The 25594-nt window shown below is 46.8% G+C and overlaps 1 protein-coding gene across 2 annotated transcripts in view; it reads right to left on the reverse strand.

Annotated features, from left to right (window-relative positions):
• The window catches only part of si:ch211-10a23.2 (uncharacterized protein LOC567812 homolog), a 79416-nt gene that overhangs the window by 23476 nt on the left and 30346 nt on the right, over positions 1-25594 (reverse strand). The window contains exons 1-2 of one of the 2 annotated variants that reach the window (XM_038785589.1): positions 3405-3606; positions 2189-2277 (exon numbers count right to left, since the gene is read on the reverse strand). In XM_038785589.1, the coding sequence (XP_038641517.1) occupies positions 2189-2277; positions 3405-3431 (116 nt within the window). In that variant the 5' untranslated portion in view covers positions 3432-3606. Of the gene's footprint in view, positions 1-2188; positions 2278-3404; positions 3607-25594 lie in introns of those variants that run through there. The other variant, XM_038785597.1, reaches the window with a different exon arrangement.

Consider the following 25594-nt stretch of genomic DNA (forward strand, 5'->3'; position numbering starts at 1 on the left):
CTATAAATAGATCCCCCATCCTTCTAATTCCTACCCTCTGCCAATTCCAGAACCCGCCATCTAGCCTACCCAGTACAAACCTGTGGTTGTTATAAATCGGGGTCCAAATCGATGCTACCTCCACTCTCTTTTATCTCCTCCACTGCCCCCAGATTCTCAGAGCCGCCACTACCACCGGACTTGTGGAGTATAGGGCTGGCGAGAACGGCAGAGGTGTCGTTACCAATGCTCCCAGACTGGTGTCTTTACATGACGTCACCTCCATCCACTCCCATGCTGACCCCTTCCCCACTACTCACTTCCTGATCATGGCTATATTAGCCGCCCAGTAGTAATTGCAGAAGTTCGGCAGCGTCAACCCACCCTCCCCCCGACTGCGCTCCAGCAACACTTTCTTCACTCGCGGGGTTTTACTCACCCACAGAAAGCCCGAAATAATCTTATTCACCCGCTTGAAAAATGCCTTAGGGATGAAGATGGGGAGGCACTGAAAGATAAACAGAAATCTGGGGAGATCGGTCATTTTCACGGTCTGTACCCGCCCTGCCAGTGATAGCGGGAGCATGTCCCATCTCTTAAAGTCCCCTTCCATTAGTTCTACCAACCGGGACAGGGTTAACTTGTGTAGTGCCTCCCATTTCCGGGACATCAGGATTCCCAGATATCAAAAGCTCTTCCCTACCATTCTAAGTGGCAGCTCTCCCAGTCTCTTCTCCTGCCATCTTGCCTGGATCGCAAACATCTCGCTTTTCCCCATGTTCAATTTATACGCCGAAAAATTGCCAATTTCCCCCAAGATTCGCATTACTTCCCCCATCCCCTCCAACGGGTCTGAAATGTACACGAGCAGGTCATCTGCGTAGAGCGAAACCCGGTGCTCCACAGCCCCCCCAACCAGCCTTTTCCAGTTCCTAGAGGCTCTTAACGCCATGGCCAATTGCTCTATGGCCAGAGCAAACAGTAACGGGGAGAGGGGGCACCCTTACCCCGCCCCTCGGTGTAGTTCAAAATACCCCAACCTCAGCCGGTTTGTACGCACACTCGCTACTGGTGCCTGATAGAGCAACTGCACCCAGTCAATAAAGCCCATTCCTCCCCTGTCAGCAAAGCAGCTCCCACCATGCCAGGACCCTGGTGATCGGAGAGGGCAGGGGCAGGGGGGCACCAGTGTAGCTGTGGGGGTGGTTATTAAACAGGGTGAGCCCTCTGTGGGCCATGGAGCTTTTGCAAAGCAAGCTACCGTCCCCTGCCAAGAAGCCGCCAAGGTTTACCTGAACTCCCCACGTGGCAGCAGTGCCTTCCAAAGCCAATAAGGGGCATTGGCAGTGGCCTCTAATTGGCAGCCCTGAATAGCCACACTGTCGTTCCCACCACTAGTAATATTCTATGTTCTATGGCAGAAGGCAGATTGATGTTGGGCTGCCCTGCAGATACCTTCCGCTGCCTGTTACCACCCCTCGCACTTGTCAGCCCGCCTCCAGAGGGATGGTAAAATCCAATCCACTGTACATCAACATGAGAAACTGTGAAAAATAAAATGTTCGTGCTTGTTAAATAATGACCTCCAACATGCCTAAAATGTTTGTTGCCCTGAAAACATTCCTGTCCAGGTCCTCTGGGACTCGCAGCGAAATAGCATTCCGTGGGACTGGCCTCATAAATTAACTCTTGGAGCCAATGATCAAGCCCATTAAGGAGCCAACTAAAATTATTCACAAGACAATGAGCAAAACCTGTTTTATTTGTGTGTGGCTGTGTTTAAGGTATTGCTGCTTACATGATTTCACAGTATATTTTTAGACTTAGGCTTTGTGACAACTTGCAATTATTTCTGCTCTCTAACTATGACAGACTCCATTCATTACGAAGAACACTTTTGTTTTCAGCTCCTTTTACTGCTCCATTTTATAAAACAGTTTAATTTTTAACCAGTTTTACATTTGTTACCCAAATCAACTACACGCCCACTCCTTTGTATGGAACCAAACCAATTACACGTCCACTCCTTTGCATGGAACCGTGTGATAAGAGGAGACTCTTTTGGGGGCTGGAATGATTGAGTGACAATCAATGTATGGGATACACACAGTGCACTGTTTATACAGCAATGCTGAATTACAGGAGACCAGAAGTGAGAATTACCCAAGTACAAGGTCACATTTGAAAGACATGTTTGAGCTTACTCTACCTGTTGGGGTGTGAATGAACCATCCCGGTGATGCTCATCTTCATGGAGGGTTTCAGCCCACTTTTGATCTCCCCAACAAACGGCTTATCCTGTAAAATGCAACCAAACCACAGAGTAAACTTGAGAAGCAGCGCAAATTTCAACACTCTTAAAGTGCACTTTAACAGTGCTTTAGGCTTTGGACATGATCATTAAATGAAATAACGCATAAAGTATGCAGTAACTTGAAGGGACAATTTGACATCTGAGACCAATAGATTTCTAGATATTAAAAATATGAAGGGATATGGGTGTAGTGTGGGAAAATGATGTTGAGGTAGAAGATCAGCCCTGATCGTATTTGAGTGTTGGGACAGGCTCTTATCTCCTGCTCCTGTACTCTTCTGTAAAGGGACATGTAATGTGTGCAAAGTTGATTACAAGTCAGCTTAATGCACCCTTCCCCACCCCCACCACCGAGCCCCACCACCCCATCGCCTCGCACCCCATCCCCTCACCATGAAATATACTTCATTCAAAAAATTTGGACAAGTAATTTCAAATTGAATGTTGCAGAAAATGCAATAGAATTCAACTTTTTTTCCACACAGCATGTTGCACTCCGAGGTGCCGCAACACAATTTCAGCACAGAAAGCTGGTTTAGATATCCCACTTAAGATTTTATTTTAGCCCTAAGAATTATTGCGACAACCTTTTCAAAGACGCAGAGAAACAAAACCAAAACTCGGGGGGTGATCTTTGTGTAGTTAAGTCACCATCCATCCCCCAATCACAAAAATACAGGTTTTCCAGACAGCAGCAACGACGCAGGTAACAAGCAAGCACGTGCTTGTTAAAAGTTAACGCCGTGTCAAAATTGTAAAAAAACATTTTTTAAAAGCAGCAATCAGGCAAAAAAATTTCGACCGGCAAAGTAGTCCAAGAGAGCAAAGTGGGAATTTAGATCCAGCGACAACGCGGCGGTTGGCTGGAGCGAAAGCTGTTGCAGGCTCCAGGCATGTCAAACAAATTTGTCAAAATTATATTTTTTCCACGGAATAGTAATAGTAAAAAAGCCGATGGTCAGGTGCTGAGGAGGGCAAGGCAAGGTGGAGAATACAATAAAATCGGGGGGGGGGGGGGGGGGGGGGGGGGTGTCAAAATCAGCACTTTTGGTGTGGACTAAATTCAGAATTGGTATATTTTTAATTTTAAGAAAAAAAAATTGAGACTTACAGATGATGTGTTGTCCTGATCCGCCATGTTTGTGGTTTTATTTTTTTGTTTGTTATATAGATAGATAAGGGGTCGGGGTGAGTGCACCAGTTGCACTGGAGCGGTTTTTTTTTACTGGGTTATCTCCATTTGGAAGCCGCGCCTGCCTCCATCTCCTTCAGTACAGGCCCGCCAGCCGCCGCTGTCATGGTAACCCCGGCGGGGGTGGGCCGACCCCGACCCCGCCCCCGCCCCGCTCGCCAATGCCGCGCCTCCAAACATCTCGCGTCACTGCCATGAAAACCCCGGGCTTCCCCGACTAACCCCTCCGCCTGATAACACTAATCTGGCTGCCGCACGTTGGTTGCAGACCGGCAAGAAAAAAAATATTTTTTTAAGAAGGAAAATACTTGCCTTTATGTAGCGCTGTTCAGGGCCATTGGAACGCTTTACAGCCCTCCCTGAGGTGAGGCCGCCGCTGCACTGTTGGAAACCTGGCAACCCATTTACCCTCAGCAAACTCCCACACTGCGATAATGTCCGGACAACCTGTTCAGTTCTGGTATTGATTGAGGGATAAATATTGGCTAGGGCGCCAAGAATAACTCCCCCTTTGCACTTCTTCGAAGTAGGCCACGGGATCGTTCACATCCACCCCAGCAGTCCCATGGCGTTTTGGTCTAACATTTCAGCCAAAAGACAGTGCCTTACTCCCTTGGTACTGCACTGGAGCGCCAGCCTTAATTTTTTCACTCATGCCCGGAGTGAGAGCTGAACGGTGGCACAGTGGTTAGCACTGCTGGCTCACAGCTCCAGGGACCTGGGTTCAATTCGGATCTCGGGTGATGTGTGCAGTTTGCACTTTCTCCCAGTGTCTGCATATGTTTCCTCCGGGTGCTCCAGTTTCTTCCCACAGTCCAAAGATGTGTGGGTTACGTGGATTGGCCATGCTAAATTGTACCTCAGTGTCCAAAAGGTTAGGTGGGGTTACTGGGATGGGGTGGAGGCATGGGTTTAAGTATGGTGCTCTCTTCAATAGCCAGTGCAGACTCGAGGGGCCGAATGGCCTCCTTCTGCACTGTAAATTTTATGATTGTGACTCAGAGACAAGTTGGGGCAGGGAGGGGGTGGTTATCAATGGTCCTGAAACGTGAAAAATTATTGAATTTGCTATATTTTGCCACCAATTCGCCCGCATAGTGAGTTTTGAAATCAAATAGTGATCATAATAGAATCCATTTTTTAAACATTTTTATTAAGGCATGTATATATACATCAAACACAGCCACAACCAAAAAGAGAGAAAATAGGTATTCACGTAGTAAATAAATATCTAACAATCCACCATCCACTCTCCTTGCCACTACCCTCCACCTCCCCAGATCATAGAATCCTTACAGTGCAGAAGGAGGCCATTTGGCCCATTGAGTACCCCAACGATCTGAAAGAGCACCCTACCTAGGCCCATTCTTCCACCCTTTTGCTGTAACCTTAACCCCGCCTAACCTTTGGCTGCTAGGGGCAATTTAGCATGGCCAATCCACCTAACCTGCATGTCTTTGGACTGTGGGAGGAAACCGGAGCATCCGGAGGCAATCCACACAGACATGGGGAGAACATGCAAACTCCACACAGACAGTGACGCAAAGTTGAAATTGAACCCGAGCCCCTGGTGCCGTGAGGCAGCAGTGCTAACCACTGTGCCACTGTGCCACCCTCTTGTATTTAAGAGGAATGTAGGCACGCATATGAGGGAGAAGGAAATAGAAGGTTATGATTATAGATTTGAATGAGGAAAGGTGGGGGAGGCTTGAGTGGAGCATAAATGGTGGCATGGGCTGGTTGGCCCAAATGGCCTGTTTCTATGTTTTATGCCCCATGTAATTAATGCTGTATATATAACTAGGTTATGTCCTCTGGTACACATATTGATCAAATATAGCCACTCTGATGCAGTGTCTTTCTAACTGGGGCATGCAGTTGCTACTGAGTTTAATTGTGTGCTTTATTACAGTAAATTAAGTATTTGTTGATCTAAAGTTTCAAGGAGTCACTCAGTCCTGAATCCTCAGCAAATGTGGCTATACCTGGTCTCAACCAGAATGGACTGAGACTTCAACATCACCATCTTTTTACAGTTAGAAATCAGCATTCATTATGCTATTTTACCCTCTGTGCAACTAACAATGTCACATTGTCTTGGTTTACTGGACGTTTTCTGTGGTTTTACTTCATGGCCATCATTTCATTGCATTGTAGATTTATTGTGCTTATTTTATAAATTATTAACCTGTGAAGCAATAATTTGTGTTCTTGTTGAAGGACACAGACTTACTTCCCAATGGAACATAAAGATGGCAAGAATTTTTGTTATATCAGATAATACATCCCTACTGGTGAAGCATCACATGATCTGTAGTTCTCTTGTATGAGGAGCATCCCTAATAAAACCTCTCATCGTGTTTGTAAGAATCCAGAGCATGGAAACTCCAAACCTTTTCTCTTTGCGGCAAACACAAACATATAACAATTTTGCAGTCTGTGGCAAAGTGATGCTCTCATCACTGACCTTGATGAAAGCTGCCCACAACGAACTAGCAATCTCTGGCAAGTATTTCATTTCCTGATGTTAATTTTAATCTGACATCAAGTCAAGGGGATCTTCCAGTGTCCATCAAGCAGGATCAGCAGCTAATTACATTGAGCAATTCTCACAGGCAACAAACCAGGATGTAAAATGCATTGATGGGTTTCATTGCCTATTCGAATTGAGGTAGAGTTCAGGCTTGCACCCTCAGTCTGCCCTGTGGTAAAATCACAGCATAAACTGTGATGTGCTTGCTTCACATTATAATTAATAACCCAGACGCAGTGCTCTTGTTCAAGCAGCCCACGAATAATCAAGGATGCTACTAGGTGAAGAGGATTATTTCATTCATTTTGTCAGTTAAGTGATCGGTAAATGATTTTGCTGCAGAAAATCATCTGCAGCGTGGTAGCACAGTGGTTAGCACATTTGCATCACAGCTCCAGGGTCCCAGGTTCAATTCCCGGCTTGGATCACTGTCCGTGCAGAGTCTGCACGTTCTCCCCGTGTCTGCGTGGGTTTCCTCTGGGTGCTCCGGTTTCCTCCCACAGTCCAAAGATGTGCAGGTTAGGTGGATTGGCCATGATAAATTACCCTTAGTGTCCAAAAAAAGGTTAGCTGAGGCTACTGGGTTATGGGGATAGGGTGGAGCTGTGGTTTAAGTAAGGTACTCCTTCCAAGAGCCAGTGCAGATTCGATAGGCTGAATGGCCTCCTTCTGCACTGTAAATTCTATGATTCTATGATCTATGAAACTTCAAACACAGCCTATGGAAAAGCATGGAATCATTGACAGTAACTTTTAGAATACCATGTTTGACTACAGATATGTGGACTCCAATATTGCTGTCACTTTCAGGAACGTAATCACAGCAAAGACTATGAAGGACTGACACATCTGGACCAGTATGATCTAGATGGATGTACAGTGAGCAGTATAACTCCATCTTTTTAAGCTGAGTACTGACTGTCTGAAATTGACATCTGCAGTCCAGCTTCAGCTTGCGGGACCCTTGTCTCACTGATAAATAATAATTTGTGTATAACAATGACATCTTGCATTCTTTTGGCAGTGATTGCATTTATGCAGCAGTGATGCATAAATCATATGTGCCAATATTGCATCCACTAATTTGCATTGCAATGAATGTCAGTGAACCTTTTTAAAATCATGACAATTTTCTCCCACTTACCAACTGCACAGGAATGGAATTGTTACTGGTTTTTAATTCCATTTCAGTCCTATATTAGAACACAAACAACAAGGTAGTTAGGATGGGTCTAGCAATGAGATTTGCCTCGAGTAGATTGACATACTCAGCATTCTTGTATTGGAATTGTGCAATGTTTGAACATAAATAGTATAGTAAAAAATAATTGGGGTTTTATTTTTTGGTTTCAGCCTATTTGTTTTGAAAGGAAAGAAAATCTCCATTGGTCACAGTGCTCTGGGCCACAATGGTGTAATGATCATGAACTGTGACGAGTTTTACACCATCAATCTCTAGGTGTCTCTGCAACATTGTTCATCTTGGCTGTAGACAGCGGAAGCTTAATTCTAGTTGATGTGCACTTTCTCTGCATCCTGTGTTGAAAAAAATCTTGTGGCATGAAATTTCTGGCAGTAACACTGGAAAGTCAAGAACAAAGCCCAAAATATAGTTAAGGAAAGGTATAAAGCATATTAGAAGGACACGGAAAGTTTTAAAAGGCTAATTATATCTATGGAATATCTAATGCATGAAGGGAAAAGTTGGGTAGAAATATGGGGGGGGGGGGGGGGAGGGAGGTATTAGGAAATGATAGGTGTGTTAAATTAATTATACAGATAACACTCTAGGTTCAGTCAAACTGTCTTGGGGACTGTCACATATATAGAGGTTAGTGAAGCATGTGCAAGAAGTATTAAATGTTTATAGTTAACCAGGAGCAGATGAGATACTCATGAGATTCCACAAGGAAACAAGCGAGAAAATATATGAGGCTCTTGTTAATATTTTGAGGATGTTCATAAATGGTTGGGTTGTTACATGACACCTCGTGTAATCCCTACATTCCAAAGGAATTTAATAAATTAGGGAATTTTGGATCTGTTAAATTGTCACTCAAGAATGTTTGTTTTGGTTACCTATCCAAATAAATGGTGTCAATTATTGTTTGGTGACTCTCAATGAAATGCTATGGCAAATTTTACGATGTTAAAGTTGCTATACAAATGCTAATTATTTTGTTGTTGGGAGTCAAAATACTGGTAACCTCTTTCTAACTCATTGCTGAGGAATAATGTCTGCAGAATAACCTTGTTAATGTTATTAAGATTGTAATTGCTCAGGGGGAAATGTTTAGATACATGCAGGTTTGAGATTTTGCCAGGAAGAAGATACAGAGCTTCCCAGTAGAGCTGGCCTCCACATTGCTGGAGGAGGTGCTGACGACAAGGGGACTGGAGAAGGGGGTAGTGTCGGTGGTTTACAGGGCTATTTTGGAAGAAGATAAGGTACCACTGGAGGGGATCAAAGCAAAGTGGGAGGAAGAGTTGGGAGAGGGTATGGAGGAGGTGTTCTGGTATGAGGTGCTCCGGAGAGTGAACGCCTCCACGTCGTGTGCGAGGTTGGGGCTCATACGGCTGAAGGTGGTATATAGAGCACACCCCACAAGGGCGAGGATGAGCCGGCTCTTTGAGGGGGTAGAAGATGTGTGTGAACAAAGAACAAAGAAAAGTACAACACAGGAACACGCCCTTCGGCACTCCAAGCCTGCGCTGACCATGCTGCCCAATGTAGCCATGCTGGCCACGCAAAATGGACACTGAGCCAAACTAAAATGGAAGGCAGCAGGGAAAGCCTGTTTAGTAAGAACAGACAGCCTGCTCTCAACTAATTAGCATTTTGCAAGCAGCAAACCAGTTTCTGGCCAGGTGCAGATCTCCAGCCAAAGGTGTTAATGGCAAAACGCTTAACATCCTGATGAGGCAGCCCAGATCCAGACACAAACAATGGCAACATTTCCATCTCAATGTAGCAGTTAATTGGTGGAGTAGACAGAATGGCACCAGAGTAACAAATATCGAAACCAGCCCCCAACATCGAGGAAAGCCCCGCATTGGAGGATTTCGAAGGTAGCCGTTTGGAAACGTTCCAATCGGTACCGAAAGGTAGAGCCCGCCTAGAAGGGGGCAAGGACATGAGAGAGGGGTATAAAAGCAAATCCCCCACAGAGCCCCGGTCTGTTAAACCCGTGCTCCGGCTCTGACTGACATCTTGCATCCTGACTCCAGCCGTTGAGCACCAGCCGCCGAAACCGTAAGTTCAACGCTCGCTACGCGATCCAAGCCCACTAGACTCCCAAGTACCAGAACGCTTGCTGAAGGCTGCAGACAAAACCAGGACGAAGGCCTCGTTCTCTGACCTTGCCTGTTCCTGTTAGATAAGTATTCTGTTTGCTTAAGTTTAGTTATAGCTTAGTCTCTTAGTGTGTGCATGAGTATTTATTATAACTGTATAATAAATATTGATCGTTTGAACTTTACTAATCGGTGTATCGTCTTTATTACTTTGAACTTGACCTTGGAATACTTGTGACGTTGCCTATACGGCAACTGGCGACTCCAGAGCTAAATAATTACATAGAACAGAGCCTAGTAGTGTTAAGCACACGTCGAACTCGGAGGCGTGTTAATACACTCCAATAAACGCGTTTTACGCCCATAGTAAAACGTGCAACATTTAGTGGCGACATCCGCCGGGACCCTGTTGTAAGTGGAAACACCACAGTGTCCAGGACCCTGAAATTTGAATTGGAACTCCAAATTGCAGAGAAAGAAAGAGATCACAAGTATTCAAGGTGTTCAAAATAATAAGCGAAATTCGGAAGTGTGTTTTAGTGCATGCGTACTAACAGGGCTGTAAGGTAAAACTGAAAGCTTTTGTTGCGACAAACTTTCGGTAGTTTTGTGATCGGAACATAGCGTAAGCCGTACCCGTTTCTCGAAACACCACCCCAGCAACCCCCTGTTCCAAATTATAAAAAGAGAGTCAGAGGAAATGGCCATGCAGGCAATGGAACGTCTGATGGATCCAGCAAAGTTTGTGGTCGCAGCGACCAGCAGCAGTAGCAGAGTAGGCCAGTGTCCCACGTGGGAGCTGGAACTCCGCAAATATCTGCAGGGAAAGGGATGGCCCCTTTGGAAAGAGTTTTGTGCAAATGAGGAGACAGGTCCCGGGAGTATAGGTCATACTTGGTGGGAGAACCTCTCTCAAATACACAAAAAGAGTTTAGGTAAAGCACGCAAGCCGATGGCGATTGTGTCCTGCTTGGCACAGTTGCGAGGCGCAGAGGAGGTCATCAGGACGCTCCGGGCAGATTTAGAGGAAAGGAACCGAATGAGTAAGGTCGATGTCAGGGACATCGAGAAAGAAAACCTGGAATTAAAAGGGAAGTTGGCAGAGAAGGATAGAGAGGTGGATGATGCCAAAAGGGCTCACCAGTCTTGTCTAGCTCATCTGAGCAGTTCCCAGACCCAGTATGAGAAAGCCTATCAGGACGTGCAACGTGCCGTTCTGATAAGACAGGAATCGGAAAAGCAGGTGGAGGCATTGCAGAGGCAATGTTCCGATCTCAAAGCAGCTTTGAGAGCACTCCATGCTGCAACGACCGAACAAAGACAAAGCACAGTTGACCACGCGAAATGCAGGAAACAGATTGCGGAATTGCAATCTCTGCTTTCGGTGCAGAATGGCTTCCAAAGCACCTTTGGAGCTCAGTTAGATGGGGAAAACGCCCCAGATTGGCAGGAATTAAGCGAGACAGCGCAGCGTTATGTTCAGGGAACATGTGCGCCAGCAGCTCAGCAGAAACGACAGGCACCCCAACCCCCCACAGCTCAGATCATAACCGCACCCATGAATCCCGTAACCACACAGAGGAAAGCCGAATCAGAAGGCGCCCCAGACATAACTTACACCACCCCTTTAACAGTAACCCAGCTAAGGGACGCTTGTGAAAAGATCACTCCGTTCCTCCCCACCGCAGACCCCCACCAGTTCTTTGCTAAAGTAAAACAGCAGGCTACCATGTACGGCCTGGATGAGAGAGAGCAGGTTAAGCTCACCGTGCTGAGCTTAGACCAGAGTGTAGTGGCAGCCCTCCCCGACCCACAAAACGTGGCAGGAGGCAGCCTAGAGGAGATGCACACTGCCATTTTAGATGCCATCGGGTACAATAGAGGTGACCCCGTAGAAGGATTGAATAAGTGCAGGCAGAAGAGATCCGAACACCCCACAGCATTCGCAGGAAGGCTGTGGATTCATTTCAGCGCAGTTTTCGGACAGCTAGATAGAGCGCATTTAACCCGCGAAAACATGGTTAAGTGGACGCGCACAATTATCTCACACGCAACAGAAGCAGGACAGAGCGCTTGCAATAGCTATGACCCCTCAGAAGAGGCCCATAACGAAAAATGGGTCCTGAAAAGATTGTCCCGCGCTTGGGAGCAATCGCTTCAGGCAAAAGGAAAGGTTAGATCCCCAGAAGAGGCTCAGGCTGCTGCAGATATCCAAGCAGTCAGAGAGCACCAGAAGCCCGCATGGGTAAATGAAGGCAAGAGCAGCCCACAACAGAAAGGACAGGAATGCTATAACTGTGGACAGTTAGGGCATTGGGCAAAAGAGTGTAATGCACCCCAGCGATCTCAGAGAGGCCAGCAGACAGGCACTCTGAACCGCAACAAAGCAAAACCCATCCACAATGTAGCAGTACAGTCAGGACCCACCAATGTGGACGAGACGAACTGACGGTGTTCGGGCTCCCCCACTTGGGTCTGTGACACACTATGGGACTCATCAGGGAGGCCCGTAGTCACGGCGAAAGTCAAAGGGAAGCCCATAGAGTTACTGTGGGACACAGGAGGATCCCGCACCACCATTAACTCCACAACCACGGCACACTCAGACACGTGGCCGACCACCTCCACCATCACACTTAGCGGGTTCACCGGACACTCGCAGCAGGGACATATCACAGCACCCGTAGCAATTCAGCTAGGGAACATTAGCACAAGGCACCCCGTAGTTCTAGTAAATCTTCCCCGGACAGCAGAGCACATCCTGGGGATAGATTTTATGAACGCTCATAGCTTGTCGTTCGACCCAGTGAACCAGTGTGTCTGGCGAATGGCGAGATCAGACAGAGCCCCAGCCACCCTCACAGTAGGAGACTACGCTAATCGGATTAGCGCAGTGGGAGAGTACTCATTCGACCTGACTACGCTCCACACCGACAGACAAATTAAGGCCCTACTAAACAAACACAGGACAGCATTTGCAAGTCACCGTCATGACTGTGGCAGAATGACTGGACAAGTTCATGTTACCGGACAGGACCCCCGACCGCAAAAGCAGTATAGATTTCCCCTTGAAGCAGAGGTGGAAATAGAAAAAGTTATAGGCAGCTTGTTGGACCAAGGTGTACTGAGAACGGTAGCCTCCACCAACAATGCCCCTATTTGGCCAGTGAGGAAGCCCGATGGATCATGGCGTCTGACCATCGATTATCGGGAACTCAATAAAGTAACCCCCGCAGTAGCCCCAACGGTAGCTACTAGTCCCGAGACCATGCTCAAGCAGGGTCTCAACGCCAAGTACTTCACGGTATTGGACATCAGTAATGGATTCTGGTCAATACCATTGGCAAAAGCGTGCCAATACAAATTCGCATTCACTTTCAAAACTCAGCAGTACACGTGGACATGCCTCCCACAAGGATTCCACAATTCCCCCTCCATTTTCCACCGACAGCTGGCAAGTGGATTAGAAAAATTTTCCCGACCCGAATGTCTGGTACAGTATGTAGACGACCTACTACTGCAGACAGACACAAAGGCAGAGCACATTTCGCTTCTGGCCGAACTCCTGGAACTCTTAACTGAAATTGGCTGTAAAGTTAACCCGAAAAAGGCCCAAATATTGGAAAGTAAAGTGATGTATTTGGGATCAGTCATCACGCACGGCAAACGCGAGATCGAATTCAAAAGAATTGATTCGATCGTCAAATTGCCCCTTCCCCAGAATGTTTCAGCCCTCCGGTCGTTTTTAGGACTGGTTGGCTATTGTCGGAACCACATAGACGGATTCGCGACAAAAGCCGCCCCACTTTCAGACCTCCTTAAGAAAGGAGCCCCCTGGGAATGGCTTCCGCAGCATACAGGCGCTGTGGAAGAGTTGAAACGAGCCCTTAGTGCAGCACCCGCGCTGCTAGTCCCCGACCAACTTTCACCGTACGCAATCGAGGTAGCGAGCACAGATCTGACCCTCTCGGCCGTGTTGCTTCAGGAACGGCACGAGCAGCTAAGACCAGTGGCTTATGCCTCCCGACTGTTAGACCCGGTAGAACAAGGATTTTCAGCCTGTGAGAGGCACCTCCTTGCTGTCTTCTGGGCAGTACAGTACTTTTCCTACATAACCGGACTAAACCCCATCACCATTCTAACCGAACACACACCCACACAACTACTACTAGACGGTCGACTGAAGGACGGTTCAGTTAGCCAGATTAGGGCAGCTAGGTGGACCCTACTTTTACAAGGACGGGACATTACTGTAAAACGGACACGCACACACACATACTTAGCAGACAACCTCCAATACCCCGGACAGCCCCATGACTGTGAAATTGTAGCTCCCCTGCATAACACAGGACCCTTTTTAGCAAAAACACCCCCCAGGAAGATAGGGAACCCAAAACAAAGCCCCCAGCCCACAGACACGTGTGGACCCTTGAGGATTTATGTAGACGGTTCCTCCACAGTTTTAAATGGTGAGCGTATCACAGGATGCGGCATCTATGTCGAGGACGCGCAGGGGCGCGCTCTCGAAGAGATAGCTCTTAAGTTACCAGGTCACTTAGGCGCGCAGGCAGCAGAGCTAGCAGCCATAGCGTACATAGTGGACCACCCCGATTCTTTCCCCAGCCCAGCAGACATATATTCAGACAGCTTATATGTCTGCAATAGCCTAACAGATTTTCTGCCCCTGTGGAGGACACGAGGTTTTGTCTCCGCAGACGGAAAACCCCTTCCATCAGCCCCCTTACTCCAGCATATCCTAGAGAAAGCGAAGGACAGGACCTTCGGCATAATAAAAGTTCGCAGCCACCATAGGTCATCACCCCCTGGGAATGTAAAGGCCGACGCGTTGGCTAAGGCAGGTTCCAGGAGAGGACACTTATGGACCCCCCCAGCTAGCGCACCAGCTAGCACCCCTGTGAGCGCAGTCCAAGTCTCACAGACTGATATTAAAGATCTCGTGGCAGCACAGAAACAGGACGGAGACCTCAGGGAGGTTTTCAAGGGAAACTTTGTGCCTGCTTACGAGCACTTTAAACACGCACTGACCACACATGAGGGTGTGATCATTAAGGACCAACTTTATGTGGTCCCACAGCAGGACAGGAATCAGATGATTGCCTTGTTCCATGACGGACACGGGCATCAGGGAATTGATGCAACAACGAGGCACCTCAGGCAACTCTGTTGGTGGCCTAATCTCAGGACTGATGTCACACATTACATAGAGAATTGCCTGATTTGTGCTCAGAATAACCCGGAGCGGTATTCTAAGAAAGCACAACTTCGGCATACTCGCCCAGTTAACGGCCCTTGGACAAACCTCCAGATCGACTTTATAGGTCCATTGCCCCCTTGCAGGAATGGCTATAAATACGTTCTGGTGGTGATAGATACCTTTACCAAGTGGGTAGAGGCATTTCCCTCACGAACAAATACAGCAAAGACAGCTGCAAAGATCCTGACCCACCACATCTTCACGAGATGGGGTTTACCCCGAAGTATCGATTCGGACCAGGGATCTCACTTTACAGGACGGGTCATGAGGAACGTCCTGACAATATTCGGAATCAAACAGAACTTCCATATTGCGTATCATCCACAGTCCAGCGGGATTGTGGAGCGCATGAATCGGACCCTAAAAACTACCCTTAGGAAAATGGTTCAAGAGAATAATTCCACATGGGATTCAGTGCTCCCATTTGCACTTATGTTCATAAGGAACACTGTCTCCACATCGACAGGATACACACCACACACACTCATGACCGGACGCCCTATGAAAGGTACAGAATTCCTTTTAGGACTGGACATGACAAGCCCCGAAGTGACGGCCCTCACACATGAAAAGGCAGTTAAAGATCTAGTTGAGACTGTGAGGTCTGCACAGCTCGCAGCCGCAGTCCAGCTAGGGAAACGCCGACAGCAACGGACTGCCTGTTTCAATAAGACCGTCCACACCACAGAATTCCAGGTTGGGCAACAGGTAATGTTATCTGTTTATAACCCCAGCAGTTTTTTGGCTCCAAAATATTCCGGTCCCTACTCAATTTCGGACAAAATTAGCCCCTCCGTTTACAGGATAAAGTATCCTAATGGGAAGACCGCGTGGTTCCATATAAACCAGTTAAAGGCATATGGAACACAGGCCAACCATGCTCACCATGTCCTGCTAGACGCGGCAGAACACTTCACCCCGCCCACCAGAGACACTTTTCCACCATCCCCCTCACAGACCAGTTCATCCACGGACTCGCCCACGACTCCGCCCCCAGACCACAACAGACCACGCCCCGACACGCCCACAAGCTGCCACAGCAGAGACAGTAGGACAGACACTGACTCTGAAGACAGCGACAGCACACAGCCATACAGCCCACACTGCACCAACTACGACCCCGACTCCAGTGACCCCATGGAAGTCACCTACCTCAAATATCCAGAACCACCACCCGACCCCGACTACCCCGACAACACACTCGACACTACACAATGGCACAGGGACAATTCCTACAGACTTGTCCGCAATGACGAGAGTGACCCCCGGTCACACAATTCCAAAATAGCATGCCTGATCCACACAAGGGTGTGGGATCCGGGAGAGCAGGACGACACGGTGTCTGACTCCCGACACGGCAACCCCTTTGTGACCCTGTTCACAGAGGCAGAATCAAAGTGAGGTGTCCAGATGATGTAAGATAGGAATCGTTTGAGGGAAACGATGTCCTTTCTGATGGAACCTGCACGTATGTTTGTCTTCGTTTTATGTTTGTTTGTTTTCAGCAATGTAAATGTTTCAGCTGGAGGATGGACATCTTCTTTTCAGCTGAAAAGATTGTGACCACCTCACATACACGTTAGTTTGTCCGCAGATACTTTTGAGAACTTCGGTTTCATTGGAGATCTTTTCCAAAGTTGTAACACTTGTGACAGCCTGGTGAGCAGCTCACCGTATCGTCTAAAATATCTGAAGACCAGCTCATGTTTTCAGAACGGAGCATCTTGGCTCCCTTGGTTTTTTAGGTGCCCCTCTATTCGGCGAAATAGAGGCTGCAAGTCATGGTCAACACATTCGTACCCGTTTCTTTCCAGGTTACTCAGGCAGTGGACAAACGGCACTGAGGACCCGCCCTGTCTGAGAACCAACCCTTGGTCAGCCAAGCTCGGGTATGGCACAGCACGCCCTACCCGGGGATCCCATCCAACTCATACCCGTCGCGGCCCATACGCAACTCATTCGGATGTTTGTTTCCAAGTTTGTTTTCATTTTACGTTAGGTAGCCCTTCGGCCGCCATCCCACATGCTATTTACATCCGGGAACATTCGGATGGTAAATCAGCAAAGCCTGCGAGACGGCTCGCAGAAGGAAGGATTGTTAGGTGTATGCTGGTCTTTAAATTCGCTTTTTGAAAAAAAAAAAATGAGGGGAGTCACAGGGTGTGACTTAGCCAGTCATTTTAAAGGGTCAATTGGGTTTTGAAAGACAGATGCACTAACAAGTAAAGGTCTTAAACTGTGTATTGACAGATACTGTGCTTGATCCCAAAGGTTTCAAAGGACGAGACAGAGGTCGAAGCCAGGATTGTCAATACCGGAGGAAGAAGGAAGAGAAAGAAGAAGAACAACAAAAGATGATGGAAGCCCACTTATTACTGTTTAATGTCATATGTATATGTGTGGAAACAAGACACGTTTCCCCCACAACCCCCACCGTAAATGTTAGTACAACAAACCCCCAGTGCTCAGCTCTGATCAGCGAGGTTCAGACCTGGTGTACTAAATTCATGACGTGGTACTCCATGTCCTACATAATCGAATCACTGTTGGTGATCGCGATCCTCATCATCCTAGTGCAGACCCTCAGGTTGAGGAAATGGAAGAGGAGAGCCTCTCGTTCCAGCACCTCACCCATCTATAGAGTGCAATCCCCCATCTTCGGATTCCACCAAACCCCTCAACCCCTCACTGATTACAACACTCTGTAAATAAAATTCAGCCATGTATTATATTGTTCCATACTCGACTGCCGAGTTGGGAAGTGTGATGTTGTGGTGTGAATGGTTAAGATTTTAGAGTGATTAAATGTTTAAGTTAAGGTTAAGGTTAATAGTGATAGGTAGAGGTTCCCAGTTGTAGTAATGCATGTCCCTTTTGACATAGGGCCAAGTAGAAATGTTAGTTAAAAATTTTTTTCTCTTCTTCCCATAGTTTAGAACAGAGCAGAACAGGAACTGGCAAGAGGTCAGAGAACACAAGGAAGGCAAAGTACATAGGTGATCCTTCACAATAGTATGATTGTGAGGATCACAAGGAGGGAATGTAGCCATGCTGGCCACGCAAAATGGACACTGAGCCAAACTAAAATGGAAGGCAGCAGGGAAAGCCTGTTTAGTAAGAACAGACAGCCTGCTCTCAACTAATTAGCATTTTGCAAGCAGCAAACCAGTTTCTGGCCAGGTGCAGATCTCCAGCCAAAGGTGTTAATGGCAAAACGCTTAACATCCTGATGAGGCAGCCCAGATCCAGACACAAACAATGGCAACATTTCCATCTCAATGTAGCAGTTAATTGGTGGAGTAGACAGAATGGCACCAGAGTAACAAATATCGAAACCAGCCCCCAACATCGAGGAAAGCCCCGCATTGGAGGATTTCGAAGGTAGCCGTTTGGAAACGTTCCAATCGGTACCGAAAGGTAGAGCCCGCCTAGAAGGGGGCAAGGACATGAGAGAGGGGTATAAAAGCAAATCCCCCACAGAGCCCTGGTCTGTTAAACCCGTGCTCCGGCTCTGACTGACATCTTGCATCCTGACTCCAGCCGTTGAGCACCAGCCGCCGAAACCGTAAGTTCAACGCTCGCTACGCGATCCAAGCCCACTAGACTCCCAAGTACCAGAACGCTTGCTGAAGGCTGCAGACAAAACCAGGACGAAGGCCTCGTTCTCTGACCTTGCCTGTTCCTGTTAGATAAGTATTCTGTTTGCTTAAGTTTAGTTATAGCTTAGTCTCTTAGTGTGTGCATGAGTATTTATTATAACTGTATAATAAATATTGATCGTTTGAACTTTACTAATCGGTGTATCGTCTTTATTACTTTGAACTTGACCTTGGAATACTTGTGACGTTGCCTATACGGCAACTGGCGACTCCAGAGCTAAATAATTACATAGAACAGAGCCTAGTAGTGTTAAGCACACGTCGAACTCGGAGGCGTGTTAATACACTCTAATAAACGCGTTTTACGCCCATAGTAAAACGTGCAACACCATCTAAACTAAAATCTTCTACACTTCCTATGGCAGTGTGACTAGAGGTACTACGGTACCTGGGAGTGTGAGCTGCTATTAGTGGAGAAGGCTTGCTGCCCATTGGCCCAAGTGTTGTCTTCCCATTGGTCGAGATGAAGGTAGCTCCGCCCACGAGGCGGAGGTTAAGAACCCGTGTTTCCCAGCAGCCATCGTTCTTTCTGTACTCAAGCTGCTGGGCACTTCTTGTAGATTAAAGCCTTTGATTCGGACTACTCCTTCGTTTCTGTGCTTATTGATCGCGCATCACTTCCGGGGTCTGTATCCCTCTATTCCCATCTTATTCATGTATTTGTCAAGATGCCCCTTAAACGTCACTATCGTCTCTGCTACCACCACCTCCAGCGGGTTCCAGGCACCCACTACCCTCTGTAAAAAACTTGCCTCGGACATCTCCTCTGAACCTTGCCCCTCGCACCTTAAACCTATGCCCCCTAGTAATTGACCTCTCTACCCTGGGAAAAAGTCTCTGACTATCCACTCTGTCTATGCCCCTCATAATTTTGTAGACCCTATCAGATCGCCCTTCGTTCCAGTGAGAACAAACAAAGTTTATTCAATCTCTACTCATAGCTAATGCCCTCCATACCAGGCAACATCCTGGTAAATCTCTTCTGCACCCTCTCTAAAGCCTCCTTCTGGTAGTGTGGCGACCAGAATTGAACACTATACTCCAAGTGTGGCCTAACTAAGGTCCTATACAGTTGCAACATGACTTTCCAATTTTTATACTCAATGCCCCGGCCAATGAAGGCAAGCATGCCGTATGCCTTCTTGACTATCTTCTCCACCTTTGCCCCTTTCAGTGACCTATGGACCTAAAACCAAGATGTCTCTGACTGCCAGTACTCTTGAGGGTTCTACCATTCACTGTATATTCCCTACCTGAATTAGACCTTCCAAAATGCATTACCTCACATTTGTCCGGAATAAACTCCATCTGCCATCTTTCCGCCCAAATCTCCAAACGATCTAAATCCTGCTGTATCCTCTGACAGCCCTCATGGCTATCCGCAATTCCACCAACCTTTGTGTCGTTCGCAAACTTACTAATCAGACCAGTTACATTTTCCTCCAAATCATTTATGTATACTGCGAACAACAAAGGTCCCAGCACTGATCCCTGTAGAACACCACTAGTCACAGCCCTCCAATCAGAAAAGCACCCTTCCATTGCTACTCTCTGCCTTCTATGACCTAGCCAGCTCTGTATTCTGTTGGGGGGGGGGGGGGGGGGGCTGCAAATCACATTCATATGTTTTGGTCCTGTCCAAAGCTGGAGGATTACTGGAAGGAGGTTTTTAGGGTAATCTCTAAAGTGGTGCATGTGAAACTGGACCCGGGCCCTTGGGATGCCATATTCGGGGTGTCGGACCAGCCGGGGTTGGAAATATGTGTGGAGGCAGATGTTGTAGCCTTCGCCTCGTTGATCGCCCGAAGACGGATCCTGTTGAGATGGAGAGCAACCTCTCCACCCTGAGCCCTGACGTGGTGAGGGGACCTGTTGGAATTCTTGACTCTTGAGAAGGTTAAGTTAGAACTGAGGGAAGGATGGAGGGGTTCTACAATTCATGGGCTTTATTCATTATGCACTTTAAAGAATTGGATAACATCGATCATTAGTGGCGGGCGAGGTGGTTGGGAGGGTTGGGGAGGGGGTATGTGTTAATGGTAACTATGGGCGATTCCTGATTCATTTTTGTTTTTGTTTATGTTAACATGCGGGCAGTTGTTTGAGGGTTGGTGGGAGGATGGGATTATTGTTTTTGATATGGGTATTGACATATTCGTTACTGCTTATTGTTTATTGTTGGTGGGTGTAAATTTTGGAGCAAATGTGAAAAAGGAGAACACAAATACTAAACAAAAAGATTGTAATTGCTATCAACATTCTTTTGCGTCCAGAATAATTTAAGGACTCAAAATATCTTGGAGTAAATGATTCTCTTCATATAGAAGGTAATTTGGCAGAGTGGATTACCCATTTATACATGCTTGTAGCGAACCATGGTTAGACCATACTTGGAGTTCCATATACAGTTCTGATTGTCGCGTTATAAAAAGGATGCAGAAGCACTGGCAAGTGAGCAAAAAATGTTTATCAAAGATAATTTCAGTATTTGGGCGGCATGGTGGTGCATCGGCAGCACGGTGGCACAATGGTTAGCACTGCTACCTCACAATGTCAGGGACTCAGGTTCAATTCTGGCCTTGGGTGACTGTGTGGACTTTGCACATTCTCCCTGTTCCTGCGTGGGTTTCCTCTGGGTGATCCGGTTTCGTTTCACAATCCAAAAATGTACAGGTTAGGTGGATTGGCCATGCAAAAATTGAACCTTAGTGTCCAAAAATGTGGGGGTTAGGTGAGGTTTGGGGATAGAGGTTGGGAGTGGGTCTAGGTAGGGTGTTGCTCTTTCAGGTTAGTGCAGACGTGATGGGCTGAATGGCCTCCTGCAATATAGGGATTCTATGATTGAAGGGAAAACTAGTGAAGGAGGGGGAAGGAAGTAGAGGATTATGCTAATAATATTAAATGAGGAAGAATGGGAGGATGCTCAAGTGGTCCCCAAATGCTAGCATTGGCCAATTGTGGTGCATAGTTTATGTAATTTACCTGATTTTCATGTCAGTGACATGAGTGGAATGAAAATCCGACAGGTTCTGTAAAGAGCGAGTGAACCATTTAGTCAGGTTACTGCCACTGTGGTGAGGATAGAAATTCATCCCCATGTTATGAGGAGAAATTGACAGAATTAAATTTGTTTCTAATTGAGAATGGGTATGTTTAAGGTATTCAAAATACCGAAGGACAAGAACTTAACTACTAGAGAACATTTCTGTTTTGTTTGGTCAATTGTACAAAATGCTGATTCTTCATAGACTTTCCACCATCTACAAGGCCCAAGTCAGGAGTGTGATGGAATACTCTCCACCTTTCTGGGCGAATGTGGCTTCAACAATGCTGATTCTTCATAGACTTTCCACCATCTACAAGGCCCAAGTCAGGAGTGTGATGGAATACTCTCCACCTTTCTGGGCGAATGTGGCTTCAACGACACTGAAAAGGCTCGACAGCTGCCAGGTCAAAGCAGCCTGCTTGATTGGCATCCCATCCACCAACTTAGGCACTCACTCTGGTTGAGCACAGGGCTAAATCGCTGGCTTTGAAAGCAGACCAGCAGCACGGTTCAATTCCCGTACCAGCCTCCCCGAACAGGCGCTGAAATGTGGCGACTTGGGGCTTTTCACAGTAATTTCATTTGAAGCCTACTTGTGACAATAAGCGATTATTTATTTATATCTCTGCATTAAATTTCATCTGATACTTATCCACCTGTTCCATCAGCCACTAATTCCTCTTGAAGTTAATCACTATCCTCCACAAACAGTACCCAATACATTCAAGTTTTATGTTATCCACAAATTTTGAAATTGTACCTGGTACACCCAAGTCTAGGTCATTAACATATACATCCGGAAAAGCAGGGATCCTAACACTGACTCCTGGGGAACCCCGCTGTATACTTTCCTTTCTCCTGTCCGAGAATCAACTGGTCAGAACTGCTGTCTGTTTCCTGTCACTCAGTCTATTTCATATCCATGCTGTTTCTGTCTCTTTTATTCCGTGAGCTCTAAATTTGCTGATCAGCCTGTTATGGGGCACTTTATGAGATACCTTCTGGAAGTCCATGGGCACCACATTAACATCACTGTAGTCCCCAACCCTCTCTGTTACCTCATCAAACTGCTCAAGCAAGTTAGTTAAACATGATTTACCATTAACAAAACCATGTTGGCTTTCTTTCATCACTTCACATTTTCCCAAGTCACTGTTGATATTGTCCCAAATTAGCATACCCCTACCGCACCACCCCCCCCCCCCCTCCAAACCCCACTGGCAACGCTGGAAGCAATCCTCTGCCCCGCAGCAATAAAGTCCCACCCTCTGGAGCTGTCAGCCACTACAACAGAAAGAGGGATAGATATTGGGACAGGTAAGCCTGGAGTCTTGGGGGGTGGTTTGGGTAGGTTGGGGAGAGGGGGTGGGTTAAGAGAGCGAGCAAGTAGGAAGGAAGGGAGTTTCAGAGGGGGTGGGGGTCTTTCCCATGGTCGGGAAAAGCATAGTCACCTCAGCCCCCTTCCTTCCTGCCCTTTAACCATCTCAAGGAACGAATTGGGCGACTCGCTCTCGTCCAGCTGCTCATACCTACTGTTTTATGGTGTGGGCAGTGTATTATTCCAGTCAATTGACTTGATTACAAGCCTAACTGACCCTTGAGTAGTTATTTAAATATGGCAGGTGGGCTGCTGATTTTGGCACCCGCCCACCCTTCATTTTATAAGGGTGAGCTTGGGGGTGGGCAGGAAGGTGTTGGATGTGTGTTGGAACTATTCTGATATGCCTCCTCCATGGGAGACATGCCCGCAGGGGACCATGTAACATTCAGCCCATAGGGTCAGAAATGGTGGCCAGAGCAGTCATTGGTAATTATAACTAATAAAATTAATCTATTTTCCCAAAAATATGATGCAGAAGATTGTGCAAAATGGAACAATGACTTTAAACATGTTAGGAGCTTAATAGTTTCATACAATTTAAAACAAAAGACATCAGTGGAAAAAGTGACTGAGGCTAATTGTAGCCCTTACTTCGACCTCATCCGGGATTGGTCAACCCACAAATTAATCCCTAGACCTCCCTGAGTTATGAGGCTTAATAAATGTAACATTGCTTATGATTATACAGAGTCACCAGAGAAATACACTATTTATTTTTCATATACATAAAACTTTCTGCTTTCTTGAACTTAAGATTTTTTATATCATTTCATATATTTTAATATGGGTGATTTATTTGTTGGAGTGTGGTGGGAAAATATATTTTTAGCTCCAATCACGAACATTACTGACTGCAAACCTCTCACATTGAACTACACATTGAGTGAAACATTAGACAAAATATTACTCTACAATGGTCACCTATGAAGCACTTTATTCAATGCCAAACTAGAAACTGATGTTTTGGATTATATTTAGTAATCTGATACTAAATATTTCCCCCAAATAAGTCAATTTGTTCCGTTGCTACTGTCATTTCTATATCTCTTCCGCCCCCACCTCTTACCAACCCCAATCCTCAAAGCTGCTGACCTCCCTCCCCTGCACATACTAATGCATCATTTCCCCAGATTTTTGGAAATTAATTTTTTCCACATAGCCCATTGCCAGGCTCTTTCGACCCTGACTAATCCAGTTCCTGACCACCCAACGTTTCCTTTCCAGTCTCAAGCTTGCTACCATTGCAATCTCTCCTACCCCCAGGCATTGCCTACTTTTTCAAACCTAGCATCATCGCTCTTCTCATCATTGACTCTAGATTGCTCTGGCTTCTGTGTCAAGTGCGAGATGTTCTAAAATAGGTATGTTTTAATTCAAGGTAAAATGGAAATGGACATGCGATCGCCTACTAGTTCAGCCTGGCAACTAGCCTAAGTGACTTGAATGCCAAGCGTATTGAGAGCCCAGGTGTTGGAACCAACAATTCTACGGACACGTGCTTGTAGGATTAGAATAGCGGTTTTAATATACTCACAACAGAGCCAGCCTATTAGCCATTGAACTTTCGGTGAACTGGCCGGCTGACCATGTGGCACTGACCTTTTATAGAACATAGAACAGTACAGCACAGAACAGGCCCTTCGGCCCTCGATGCTGTGCCGAGTAATGATCACCCTACTCAAACCCACGTATCCACCCTATACCTGTAATCCAAACAACCCCCCCTTAACCTTACTTTTTAGGACACTACGGGCAATTTAGCATGGCCAATCCACCTAACCCGCACATCTTTGGACTGTGGGAGGAAACCGGAGCACCCGGAGGAAACCCACGCACACACGGGGAGGACGTGCAAACTCCGCACAGACAGTGACCCAGCCGGGAACCAAACCTGGGACCCTGGAGCTGTGAAGCATTTACGCTAACCACCATGCTACCGTGCTGCCCACGGTACAGCAGCTTCCGGGGGAGGAGTCCTGGGCAGAGCCAAGGGAGAAGCCCCATACAACTCGAGCATTCCCAGAGCTACTCCTCCTGGAGGACAGGTAGTGCAACTGCACTTACAATACAGACACATGTATATACAGATTACAATCCGGTGTGAATCACATTCACCAGGTCAAATCCTATTGAAATCCAAGTGCCAGCCCTTATACCTGGACACACAGGAAAGAGCGACTTCCATTGTTATTGCAGGCCTACTGCTTTAGGCCTTAAAAAGAGAAAGAAAACAGCAGGGAATAAGGCTGTTCTCTGTTGGCTACCAGGCAGGGACTGAGCAATGTACACAGTTAGCCTGCATCTCTTAAAGGCAGCTCAGCCCTCTTAAAAGCGAATTACATTCGGTTTACTGTAATGGCTTGTGGAGAATGTAATATGATAATTCACACTATGTCTTTGTAAGCGCAGTAGCGTTATCCGACCACTAGGGGGAGTAGCTCTGGGAATGCTCAGGAGCTTGTACAGGGCTCCACCCTTGGCTCCGCCCATGACTCCTCCCCCTAGTGCTGCTGTATAAATACCCTTGTCCAGAGTCAGCCTGCAGTTCACTGAGAGTTCATCAACGGGTAACAGTCTGGCTCTGTAGTAAGTCAATTAAAGCCTAAATTCATATTGGAAACACGTGTCTGGTGAACTGATGGTTCCATCAATTTAATCGACTTAAGAACAGCAAGATTGATCAGGTTTAATTATGTGCGCCAACGATTGCTGGAAAAGGGGGCCCAAGACTTAGAAACGACTGTAGAATCTGCTACCACGATGGAGGTCTCCTTCCGCAGCCTTAACTCGATCCGCAGGATGCAGAGGCTAAAGAAATCTTCTCCCACTGGCTGCGGTGCTTCAAGGCCTACCTGGCAGAAGCGAGCACAGCCAAAACGACAGAGGAACAGAAGTTGAGTCCACTGCACGCGAGGGTGAGC

The sequence above is a fragment of the Scyliorhinus canicula genome, chromosome 2, assembly GCF_902713615.1.
Source record: "Scyliorhinus canicula chromosome 2, sScyCan1.1, whole genome shotgun sequence".
Classification (NCBI taxonomy): Eukaryota; Metazoa; Chordata; class Chondrichthyes; order Carcharhiniformes; family Scyliorhinidae; genus Scyliorhinus; species Scyliorhinus canicula.